This window comes from Asterias amurensis, chromosome 5 (assembly GCF_032118995.1).
Source record: "Asterias amurensis chromosome 5, ASM3211899v1".
Classification (NCBI taxonomy): domain Eukaryota; kingdom Metazoa; phylum Echinodermata; class Asteroidea; order Forcipulatida; family Asteriidae; genus Asterias; species Asterias amurensis.
Genome location: NC_092652.1, coordinates 21,849,581 through 21,862,363, shown reverse-complemented (window position 1 = coordinate 21,862,363; position 12,783 = coordinate 21,849,581). Strand labels below are relative to the sequence as shown.

Genomic DNA, 12,783 nt, shown 5'->3' with positions numbered 1-12,783 from the left:
AATCTTGTGTGTGCACACGATGACACCAGCTGCTGATTGCGAAGCATGGATGAAGGCGCTCGATTACTGGACGGTCAAGGGTATTGCTGCCTCGTATTGAAGATATGCAAAGAGAAATTCAGCAACCTCATGAATATTGTGGCATCTTGTGTCTAATTTTTTGTTCAACTCAATTATGGATTATCATTACATGGTGTTACCACAAACCGTATATAATCGTATTTCCACCATGAAAAGTTTCAAATCCTACTCAAAGTATATTGTCTAAAACAAATTCATATTAAACATTTTTCTGTACGAAAGCGTACTTAAACACAACTTTCCTCTTTTTGTGTACGTGTAACCACACGATAAGTTATCATACGTACAATCAAGTCTAGACTTATCGTATACGTACACGATAACTTATTGTGTACGTATGGGCCTCGTGTACGTGCACAGCAAAATAGAGGTTTCTTGTTCATGCTGCGGCCACGTGCTTCCGTATTTGTGACCGTGGGAGTACTATTTATTCAACAGAAAAAGTGAACCACTACAGCTGAAACCAATTTAGTAAGTTAATATAGCAACGAAAGCAAACAAAATTGTTGGCCTCACATCCTGACCCCGTCAGAGTCTTTTTCCATATTATTTTCATGTTGCAACAATGCGCTCATTCGCATGAAAAACAGTTGTCATCTAATGGCAGGCTACAATAAATATAGACCTTATGCATTGACGTCATCCAGCGGCCATCTTAGTGGAAAACGGTGACGAAACAATCGAAACACACAGATTTGTACGCGCGGCGCACAGGATTGGCCAATGAACAACCTCATTTTGGCCTCTAGATGAGGGCGCCCTACTGAAATGACGTCATGCGCATAGACCTTATCGCAAATACCAATGCGCAAGCGCAGACTGTTGAATGAGGTGCATTTTGGGATAGATATGAATCAAACTTTGCTACCAGCTAGACCACAATGCACCTAATTCCAAGCTTTACGCGCGCGCCCCAGTATTTGCGAAAAGGTCTATAGTACGTATGTACGTATGTGTGTACATACGCGTACACGTATTATTATGCTCTGTGTTATGTATGTGGGTGCGCTGGCGGAATTCAGTGATGGGGACTGGGATTTTGCAGATCGCGGCTGGCTGTAGCGCCTTGATCAAGGCTAATATAAGGTCTATTGCCTGGTTTTATCTTGGGTTTGTGCCGGTGTTAGATAAGCCGATTTGACACAATCAGTTTGACCCTGAGAAAGTCTTTATATAAGGATTAAACATATATATTTTTAATATAAGTGACTTCCTCATGCCCAGATGATGTCTCGGAATATTTTGAGCATTTATATAGTTACTGTTTGTAATGATGTATTTTTTTTTAAGGTAACAGTAAAAGCAATAAGCTAATCCCACAGGACACGTCGTCAAATATGATCAAGCCTGCCTTTTATTTGTCCCAGCAAATTTTTGTTTTTGGACACCCATTCAAAGATGTTGCAAGCAGAACACCAGAAAAGAAAGAAAGTCCATGTGTACATGTGTTACATCAAGTTGCACCCGAACTTCCTTTTCAATGATTTTAGCAACATGAAAAGAAACAAAAATAGGTCTATAATTACATGTGTCTTGTTTACAACGCTCTTTAATCATACTGTTATTTCTCTTTTTAAAATTTGAAAAATCTTTTTACTCTGACTGTAAGTATATTTTGAAGTAAAATATTTTTCTTTCTCTTTTTTTGAGAAACAGGACCATTATGTAAAACAGCTATTTTGCTGATATAAGATCCTGTATGAAGATCTTGAAAAAGATAACAACTGTTTGTCAATAGTATCAACCCGTTTGTTATTTCAGTTGAGACATCTGGAGCATCCAAACATCGTTCGTTTTGTAGGTGCATGTACAGATGGACCAGATGATGGCAAACATTTGATAATTACAGAGTACTGCACCAAGGGAAGTCTTCAGGTATGTACAGTGGTTTTCTAGCCGGCTGTGACCGAATTTGTCGTTTTAGTCTTTGTCCAACACGTTATTTACTCATGTTCGTAACGTAAACGTAACGTAAACGTAACGTGGTATCTCGACAGAGGCCGCGTGTTTCTTCTTAAACCATTTCGTTCAACGACTGTCCTGGAAATCGATCCAATGATAGTGACGCCCTCTGTTGATTGGATTGATAGATTCGGGGCAAACTATCAACGATGTGATATAGTGAATCATTCTGTTTATTCTGTGGATCAATCTGAATTTATCCATGCGCAGGTCTTTGAACCAAGACTAGTTAAAGTTCGATCTCTGTTGACGCTGCTAAGGATGCGAATCCCGACATTGAATTCGGGTATTTACCGAATATACCTAAATAGCTGTTCTCATTAGGCTATTATAACTGTAGGCTAGTATTTTCAAAAACAGCGTTTTACGTCATGCTTCAAACACTGTTTGATTTCCTTTACGTTCAGGATCATCACAAAGATTTGTTCCTTTTCCTTCTCACTGCAGGATATTCTTGAGAACGACGCTCTGAAGTTGGAATGGGACTTCAAGAGTTCTCTCCTGATTGATGTCATCAAGGTAATCACCGTATCGATATCTCATTCAAAGATTCAGAATCAGTGTATCAACTTTCGGAGTTCAATATTTGCAATGAAAGTTTTGAAATAACACACAAAACATGAGAGCTATAGTTGGCCATACCATGGCAACACAGCCTAACTAAAAACAAATTGTACTTTGAGAAGCTACATATATAAGCTGTTTTTCTTTAGAAGGGGTGAGGCAGGAGATCCTGTCCCCCGAGATTCGCCCCCCCCCCCCCCCCCCATATGGCAAACTGTGTACAAAGTTCTTCTGATAGCGCTCTCCTTTGAATCACCCTCCTCGGCCCATGTTAAGTTCACATGGGGGGAGCGAATCTCCGAATTTCCCGCGTTGGGGGGGGGGACACAAAATTCCCTGGGTCAACGGGACAAAATAAACATAGGCCAAGATTGGACATGTTATATTCATGCAAGATGGCATTCAACTAATCCATTTTGTGATAATTTCATTGTCTCCTTCGTAGGGTTTGAGTTTTCTTCACCACCGTCGAGAGCTTGGTGTGCACGGCAGGATGCGGTCTTCTAACTGCGTGGTGGACAGCCGATTTGTGGTCAAATTGACGGACTTTGGTCTCCTAGATTACAGGGATATTACATCCGACAATGATAACGATCAAACATACTTGAAAAGTACGTATAACCAGAGAAATGTTTGGAAGCTTATTGCAGATTCGGTCGACCATTCCACCTCGATTTCAGTCATTAATACAAAATGCCTCTCATTAAAAACCAAAGCATTTTTGGTAACAAACGTACTATCAACGAATAACTTAGCTATACGTAGAAAAACTGGTGTATAGCCCGGTTCATACTTCCTGCGAATGCGATACGAATTTTGACGTCACAAATTCGCAACGAATAATTCGCATCAGTTGAATTTAGAGCAAACTCAAACATCATGTATAACGCTCTCTGCGATTCCAATGTTCTGTTTCAAAGGCGTTTATATAGGACGCCCTCTTTTGAAGTTATGCCAACGTATTTTTTTTTCAAATTCACCTTGAATCAACAATACACTATTGTAATTCTCAAAACTTGTTTTTATGTTACTTTTTAGAATTGTTGTGGAATGCACCAGAACTTCTTCGTGCTCCAACCAAGAATAAGCCGACGAGAGAGGGCGACATTTACTCTGTTGGCATCATCATGCAGGAGGTGGTAATGAGAGGTCCACCATTCGAGAATGAGTGCAGGGACACTGATAATGTCAAAGGTCAACCATGATCATTAATTAGTTTTCCACATTATTTCATGTTAAAATTGATTGAAAAATTTGTATGTAGCGAAGATAACATTGGAGTTTGGCAAATACATACGGATGATGATGCACCTCATCTACGATACAAATTGAAATATACACCGCTAATAAAGGTCCAATCACAAAATGTAGGCCAATGAACTGCCTTTACCAATGCCCTTGTATATTATACCTTATCGCAAATGAAAAGTTATACTGCTGTTTTCAGCTTTTTTTTTTACAATGACATTGTATTGTCTGTATTAAAAAATATTTAAGGATCGGTTTCTCACATATCCGATAATATTTAAGTGATATATGAGAACCTAATCCTTTATAGAAGATATTAAATACATAAGAGTGGCTCGTGGTTTTCTTACAGTTGTTTTAGAGAAGATTCAGTCTCATTCAACTCAACCATTCCGTCCCCACGTCCCAACCGAAGCCTGTAGCCCAGAAATACACGCTATTATGGCAAGATGTTGGCATGAAACACCAGAGGAAAGACCAACAGTGAACGAACTCATGGCCGACATGAAGAAGATTTGCAAGTAAGTTGGACACTGTAACAAAGAGACCAACAATTGTGCCATGTGGCCCCATTTTCTGTAACATTTAGTGTTTTCAAAAACAAACCTCGATGTAACAAATTGTGTTTGGGTCAAGCTGACCCGTAAATTAGTTAACGATTTGACTTTAACTCGGATTTGAGTCGATCGAGCCGTTTAGGAGTAATTTGGACTCAGATATTGAGTCATACTGACACAGAAACAAGTCATGTTTATAGCGCATTAAACAAGAAGTACTTGTGTGCTGAACAAAATAATATAAGCCAGCAAAAGGCAAGAACAAATTATAATAACAAAGGAAGATCTCCAGCTTACAAATGAATTTAAGTGTAACTTGGCATACTTTATCTTTGTGAAATAAAGTGAAAAGATGTCATTTAGGCTATATCAAACAGATTGTAACTCCGAATCAAAGCTTTGCCTGATCTTGAAAGATGCAAAGTTACAAATACCGCCCTCTCTTTATGGATTAAATGGCTTTGCTGAAAATCGCGAAAGAAATGGACTGTTATCATGCTAAACAAAATAACCAGTCTCCATTCATTTATTCTCGTTAAAATGTCAAAGCTTAAAACTGGACATTTAGAGACATTGAACTTGCGTTTGTTGCCATAACGCCAAGGTGCCATGCAGATTTTTTTGATTTTTTTTCTTTTTTCCCTCCGAAATTGTGGTTGGGTTGAAAATCAAAATTCTTGTTTTAATTGTGGGAGGAAATTCAAACTGGGGAAAACCAGCACTATTGGACATGGATAATAAATACATATTCACAAATGAAAAAAACACACACAGCTGGCCAATGGTAATTTCCATTGCCAAATGAACTACAAAGTAAACGTGGTGTATTTTAAGCCAGTAAAGTTCATTAACAGCTTTTGTTGGAGAATGTTGACTATTCTGAATGGGTACCGGTCTCTTCGGCACCTTCCAATCGGCACCGGCAAACTCGGCACCTCGCAAACTCGTTACCTCGCAAACTCGGCACCCACAAGCTCGGCACCTTGCAAACTCGGCACCCACAAACTCGTCACATGCACAAACTCGGCGAGGTACCGAGTTTGTGAGGGGCCGAGTTTGCTGGTGCCGAGTGAGCAAGGTGCCGAAGTGTCCGGTATTCTTCTGAATAGCCCTAACTAAAATACCTTTCTGTTCAGGGGTGTCTCGGGAGGTATCATGGACAACCTGCTATCTCGTATGGAGTTCTACGCCAGTAACTTGGAAGGTCTTGTAGAGGAGAGAACCTCCGCCTTCTTGGAAGAGAAGAAAAGAGCAGAGACGCTCCTCTATGAGGTCTTGCCGAAGTAAGATCAATGTGACCCTGTCCTGGTCCCAATTTCATAAGCCTATTAGCACAAAAACTTGCTATAATCACTGCAGAAACTTATATCAGCCAAAATCCATAAAGTTGACATGGTTGTGACTGGTGCACCACCTTTTGTTCGCACATAAATTTGCTAAGCAGTATTTTCTGCTTACAGCTTTAAGAAATTGAGCCCTGCTCGTTCGAAGAAAAAACATGTACTCAGATTGTTGAGACACTTGTTAAAGGAACATTACAGAGTTGGTTTTTGCAACAAAACAGTTGCTGAAGTGTCAGCACTTTATGTAATACACCATATACATAAACTGACAAACCTGTAGAAGCTTGAGATCGATCGGCCACCTGGGTCACGAGAGAACAGTGAAGAACCGATTACTAATTTTGCATTGCATCGATGCCAAAATAAAAATTAATGAAACGCTCACTGAGCTATAAACTCCAAACGCAAAGTTTATTTATTTCTCATCAAATGTGACATTTCAGACAGAAATATTTTGAAGGGATGTTTTCAACTATCATCATCATTAGACCGTGTAAGTTTTATGTAAATCGGTGATCTTCACGATTGTTGTTTCTTACCAATTATATAACGTTCCTTATTAGTTAAGGTGTATTATAATAATGGGCAAAAAACACCACTACCCTTTGGGTTTTATCTAACATGTAAAAGTAAAAACATAACTAATGTAAAAGTGTACTTCGTATGTGCTTCTGATAGGTCAGTAGCCGATCAGCTTAAAATCGGATCCACGGTACAACCAGAGTCTTATGACAATGTGACCATTTTCTTCAGTGACATCGTGGGATTCACTGAGCTTTCATCGGGCAGCACCCCTATGCAGGTAAACGCAAACTGTCCGATTTGGTGGAAAATAACGAGTGATCTAACACAAATATTGTGTGTGTTAGTTTTTGTCTTTACCCATACACCGATGTGTGTTAGCACTGTAAACTCAGTACTCTCCCGAGTCTTGTGGGGAAAAAAACAAAAAAAAAAAAAAAAAAACTAGCAATTCTAGAGCAGTTTCTTACCAACTAGCCAACTAGCCGATGTTGCCCGGTTGCACAAAGAAGTTCGAATCCTTTATTACGTGTAAACAAAAAAAAAATTATTTATCCCCGATGCAAACTATAAACATATCTTATGGAATTAATTTGGTTCACAGTAGACCAAACTTAGCAGCTGTTGCTTGACAAAACAGCAACATTTATATAATATGAAATAGCCACCTATAGGCAGTTGCAAAAACTGCTAATGAAAGGAAAATATTGCACACAATAGCAATTTTCAACATGTATAATTAGTTTTTCTAACTTTCATTTTTGCTTAGGTTGTGACACTGTTGAATGACTTGTATACATGCTTTGACGGAATTATCGGTAACTTTGATGTGTACAAGGTAATTATGAAGTAGGCCTATGTGGTACGTTCCACGAACCAGCAGACAAATTTGTTGTTGTTTGTGTTATTTATTGGAAGAAAAAAAATTATACATAATAATAAATTATTATATAATAATGGCCGTCATTTTGTGTTTATGACTGTCTTTCGTCCTTGTCGGTTTCATTTTTAAGATTCGTAAATAGTAATTTATACCAACACAACAAAATTCCTCGTGATACAATAAGTTGGATAAATAACTACATCAAAAATTCGATATTTATTTTGATTAATATTCAAAACAGGTTGAGACGATTGGAGACGCCTACATGGTGGTATCAGGCCTGCCAATCCGCAACGGCTCTGCCCATGCGCGAGAAATCGCCAACATGGCGCTGTCATTGCTTGGGGCAGTGGGAACATTCAAAGTGAGGCACAGACCTGAGTGGAAGTTGCAACTTCGCGCTGGGGTACACTCAGGTAATATTTCATATTTGAAATGTTATTGTCACAAATAAGTGATTGTGTTTAAAATAAATTATAACCTGATGTGTTTCGTCGTAGGATACCCGACACAGCACTTGCCCTCCTATAGTTGGCTCCTACAGACCCGCTTTGTTCAGTAGAACTGCATTATTAGCTAACAATAATTCAAAGCATTACCAACCTAAAATATAGATTTAAAAGAAATATAAATTAAGCAGGGATTATAAAAGCCGAGAAAAACAATAAGAAAAAACAATAGCAGGCCTAGAATTTGAAGAAAAAAAAATATATATATGTAATATATATATATTACAAAACTTAAAATCAACACCTCAATTATGTGAAACTCACGCATAAAATAATTGTTCAAACATAGAAATAATAAACTAGTCAGGCTTATTCGTACGGTCGATTTCGTGTTTGTTGCTCTACTTTGCTTTCTTATAACCGTTTAATGATGTATTGGTGTTTCTCGTTTTTAAAAAGCACTATCTGGCGGAATGTGTACAGAGAAAGGGTACTCTTTAAAACAAAACAAATCTCGAAATCAATTTGGCCTAGCAACTTTAATCTTATTTTGCTTCTTTATTTAATTAGTTACTCTATTATTCCAGGTCCATGCGTGTCTGGAGTGGTTGGTCTGAAGATGCCCAGATACTGTCTGTTTGGTGACACAGTCAACACAGCGTCCAGAATGGAATCCAATGGAGAAGGTACGTATAGGCAATGATATCGAAGAAGACATGTCAAGATAGCCTGGCCTTTTAAATGTTATCATGACCGTTTGTTGGTTCGTCCCTACCTCATATTAAAATTACTTACATTTATTATTGCCTGTATTTATCGGGATATTTAGGACGTTTGTTTTAAAGTTCCCCCATATAATGAGGACATAGACCTTATATCAGACCTTGTCCTTGGTCTTTTTGATGTCCCTTTTTGTTTGTCTTCTGTCCATGGTTTTCTTGTTTGTTTGTTTGTTTGTTTGTTTGTTTGTTTGTTTTTTGTTTTGTTTTTTTATATAAGGAGCAAATGTGAACAATAGCCCAACAGACATTGACATGGTCAATGAACAGAATGAAATTTGAATCAGACTGAAGGATCTTAAAAGAAGAACTCTGATGGGCTAATCAAATGGTTCACTGCGTCTCAGATTTACCAGAAAAGAATAACAGAAAAACAAAGATATATGTTTACTGTCCTTTGGGCTTTTTTGTTTATTATCATAGGTGCTTTTTCTGTGATATATTGTATTTGTGTGTTGCTTATGGAAAAAAAGGGGACTTGGTTGAGAGGCAAATGGGATTGTTACGCACACCGATGAGAATTGTTCTTTTCAAGCGTGTTGACATGTCAAATCGTACCCATTAGTTTAATTTTATCCTGTTTATTGCAGCCCTCAAGATTCACATCAGTAGCTCAACCGAACATGTCCTTCATGATTTGGGAAACTTCATCATTCGAGAGCGGGGAGAAATAGAAATGAAGGTAAAAACAATAACACGGCTCATAAGATCAAAGTAAAGGGAGGACAAATAGAAATGAAGCTGTTAGATTAGAAGCCAATTGTTTGACAAAACTTAAATATTATAGATTGTTACTTTTGGACGAGTACATTATTCACATTTCCTGTTGTTCCAAATAGTGTGTTTGTGCCTAATCTTGTTTTGCTCATTTCATATTGGCTAATGAAAGCTGAAACAAAATAGAGGCCTATGTGTAACATTTGATTCTCTATACACAGTTCATTGAGATTTCAGTCGCAACTTATCTCTTAAAGGGAAGGTACACGTTTGGTAATTGTCAAAGACCAGTCTTCTCACTTGGTGTATCCCATCATAAACATAAAATAACAAGCCTGTGAAAAACACCCTTGTTGAACGACATTGTGTTCTTTCAGATTAGAATAAAAGACGTTTTATATTTTAGTGAGAAATTACCTCTTTCTAAAAAACTACGTTACTTCAGAGGGAGTCGTTTCCCACATTTGTGTTATACTATCAACAGCTCTCCAATGCTAATCAGTTTTTAAGTTAATTTGTTTTAAGTAATTACCAAACGTGTACATTCCCTTTAAAACTTGGGGAACAATCCGTCTTGAATAAAGAGTGCTTCCTATAGTGGCCCTATGGTGATTAAAGGGACATATGTTTATGCTTATTAAGCAGCTCTTTGAACTTGGGCCCAGGTCATAAGTGTCAATCTGAACTCATTTGAATCCAATGCGAAAAGAAATGACGTTTTTTAAAGGGCTTTACTGATAGTACCACTTTGACTTTCTGCTGACTCTGATTAAACATTTGCCAGAATCAAGTGAACTCATCGTTTATGTTTTCTTTTGAAGGCACTGGACGCGTGCTTTGATGATATTGTCAAAGACCAGTAATCTCACTTGGTGCAGCTCAAAATAACAGTTATGTGAACATTTAGGCTCAATTGGTCATCGAAGTTGAATGGAAAGGATGAAAGAAAAAACACCCTTGTGGCACAATTGTGTATGCTTTCATGTGCCTGGGGCTAAGGCATGCATGAAGTAGTTCTCATTCAACAATTTTAGTGCAAAATTACCTCTTTCTCAAAACTACGTTAATTTAGAGAGGTCGTTTCTCACAACGTTTTATACAATCACAAATTCTCCGTCGCTCAATATATGGTATGAGTAATTTTCCAACGTGTCCTGCTCCTTTAAGTTAAGTTTTAAATATTTAGTTGCTGTTTTAGTCTATCATACAAAACCTTCTGCTGATAATTGCGAGTGAAATCTCCCTGAGAAAGTAAAAGGTTTTAAAGACAGTCTTACTTCCTCACTGAATACAATTTAGTTAGTTCTTCCATGACCGTTGTTTTCTTTTGTCTCTTCCAGGGTAAAGGCAAGCAGAGAACGTTCTGGTTAATCGGCCACAGGGATTTAAAGGATTTCCGTCAACCTTAACCACACGTGCAGTCAAGTCACGTAGGCACTTCTAATGCTTATATTTTAGTATTTTATTGATTTGCTTATAATATTTTAAAATGCAGAATTTCTCGATTGCGTATACTGATGTAGACACTGACTATAACGTATAAACGTATTTTTTTTCTTCAATATTCAGCTCGATAAACAAACTACCAATATAATTGTTATGTTTGTGTATGGTAAAATATGAATGATGTGCTCTTTGTGTACGTACACTTTGTGTACATACACAAACATACATGTGCATACACTTTGTGTACGTTAAAGGCATCGGACACTATTGGTAACTACTCAAAAAGTTATAAGACTTCAGGCGTGAAGCCTTTTATTAGGCATTTGAAAGCACAAGGGTGTTTTTCTTTCGTAATTTTCTTGCAACTTCGATGACTAATTGAGTAAACATTTTCATGGATTTGTTATTTAAAGCATAATACTGGGCTACAAAAACGTGGTGGTCTTTGATAATTACCAAAGGTGTCCAGTGCCTGTCAAGAAGTTTTCCAAATCATATTAGCAAAAGTTGTTCAGCTGGTTAACAAACACTCACACTCGCACATAGTTCAAAACTCTTTTAAAAGGGTTGTTTTTTAGCTCTTGTTTTTATTCAATTTAATTTTCCTGCACACATGAGTTCATTTCTCCCTAGTCACCCACCCTGGTCACCCATCCTCGTTTGGGCATGGACAACGGGCTAATTCACTAATTAACACAATGCATCGTGTTGAGTGTTGTTATAGATATTGAGACAAAATAAGTGACAAGAAGGGTGCACTACTTTGTTTTGCATCTTCCCTTTAAACAACTGTATATCACACCCTTGGGCAACAAAAGCATTACCCCTAGATCATCAAACAGATGAGATGATAATGTTAAGTGGTCGGATGTACATCTGGGATTTGTCCTTAAAATAAACAAAACACGGCCGTGAAATTAGCGATGTCTAAATAAAGGACTGTTTTAGCACGACCTAAATAAGATAAAGCCGTTTTTGTCTATAACAGCAACCCTGGATGACAATTGAGTTAGTGTCTATGTGTTCTTACTTTAAGGTCTGACAAAGAAACGAAAATTATGGATAGATGTAACCTATCTCTTGTCTATCTTCTTTGTTGCTAAGGTTTGTTTACTTTTAATATAACTGCTCTTGAATATGATTGGGTTTTTTTTATAACAAGTGGATTTTCAAAACAAACTGTATTCGTCAGAACTCTGTTGGTGGTACGCTCAAGGCTGGTGTTTTGGTAAGCTAACGTTGAAAAACAGTAATGCATATTATACAACTATCGAAATAAACATGTATTCCAATTAATTTTTAAATATTGATATTTAAGTTGTATTGCTAGTTTCGGGCACACTCCTGTGGAAGTAAATTACTCACTTTTGTTATATTACTAAAAATGTTAGTTACTAAATCTTCAAACAGTTGTTAAGTCCCCATTTCCCTTATGTAGATGGTGCCTTTGATCAACTTTAAAGGCAGTGGACACTATTGCTAATTACTCAAAATAACTATTAGCATAAAACCCCACTTGGTAACGAGTAATGGGGAGAGGTTGATAGTATAAAACATTGTGAGAAACAGCTTCCTCTGAAGTTTTCGAGAAAGAAGTAATTTTGAGACCTCAAGTTTAGAAATTGAGGTGTCGAAATCAAGCATCTGACAACACACAGCTTCCAGTGACAAGGGTGTTTTTTTCTTTCATAGTTATCTCGCAACTCCGACGTCCAATCGAGCTCAAATTTTCACAGGTTTTTATTTTGTGCACACGTTGAGATACACCAAGTGAGAAGACTGGTCTTTGACAATTACCAATAGTGTCCAATGCCTTTAAGTCGATATTACAAGTTATCATAACTTAATGATTGTTTTCAATTACTAATACTAATTAATTTTCATTTAAAGACACTGGATACCTTCGGTAATTATCAACGACAAGTCTTACCACTTGCTGTATCTCAATAATATGCATATAACAAACCTGTGAAGTTGCGAGATATTAAGGGAAGAAAAAAACACCCTTGTCACACGAAGTTATGCTTCAGATGCCTGATATCGAGGCCTCAAAATTAAATTCTGAGGTCTCGAAATTAAATTCAAATATTTTAGTGATAAATAATTTCTTTCTAAAAAAAACGACGTTACTTCAGAGGGAGCCGTTTCTCACAGTGTTTTATACCATCAACATTTCTCCATTGATGCTAGCAACTGTTTTGAGCAATTACCAATAGTATCCAGTGCATTTAA

General features: G+C 37.3%; 1 protein-coding gene across 1 annotated transcript in view; it reads left to right on the top strand.

Moving 5' to 3' along the window:
* The window catches only part of LOC139937322 (atrial natriuretic peptide receptor 1-like), a 29,364-nt gene extending 18,850 nt beyond the window's left edge, over positions 1–10,514 (top strand). The window contains exons 12-23 of the mRNA XM_071932426.1: positions 1,843–1,956; positions 2,491–2,562; positions 3,053–3,218; positions 3,646–3,801; positions 4,208–4,376; positions 5,549–5,695; positions 6,434–6,557; positions 7,047–7,115; positions 7,402–7,576; positions 8,197–8,295; positions 8,979–9,070; positions 10,446–10,514. Of these exons, the coding sequence (XP_071788527.1) occupies positions 1,843–1,956; positions 2,491–2,562; positions 3,053–3,218; positions 3,646–3,801; positions 4,208–4,376; positions 5,549–5,695; positions 6,434–6,557; positions 7,047–7,115; positions 7,402–7,576; positions 8,197–8,295; positions 8,979–9,070; positions 10,446–10,514 (1,452 nt within the window). The remainder of the gene's footprint in view (positions 1–1,842; positions 1,957–2,490; positions 2,563–3,052; positions 3,219–3,645; positions 3,802–4,207; positions 4,377–5,548; positions 5,696–6,433; positions 6,558–7,046; positions 7,116–7,401; positions 7,577–8,196; positions 8,296–8,978; positions 9,071–10,445) is intronic.
* Positions 10,515–12,783: the final 2,269 nt, after the last annotated feature.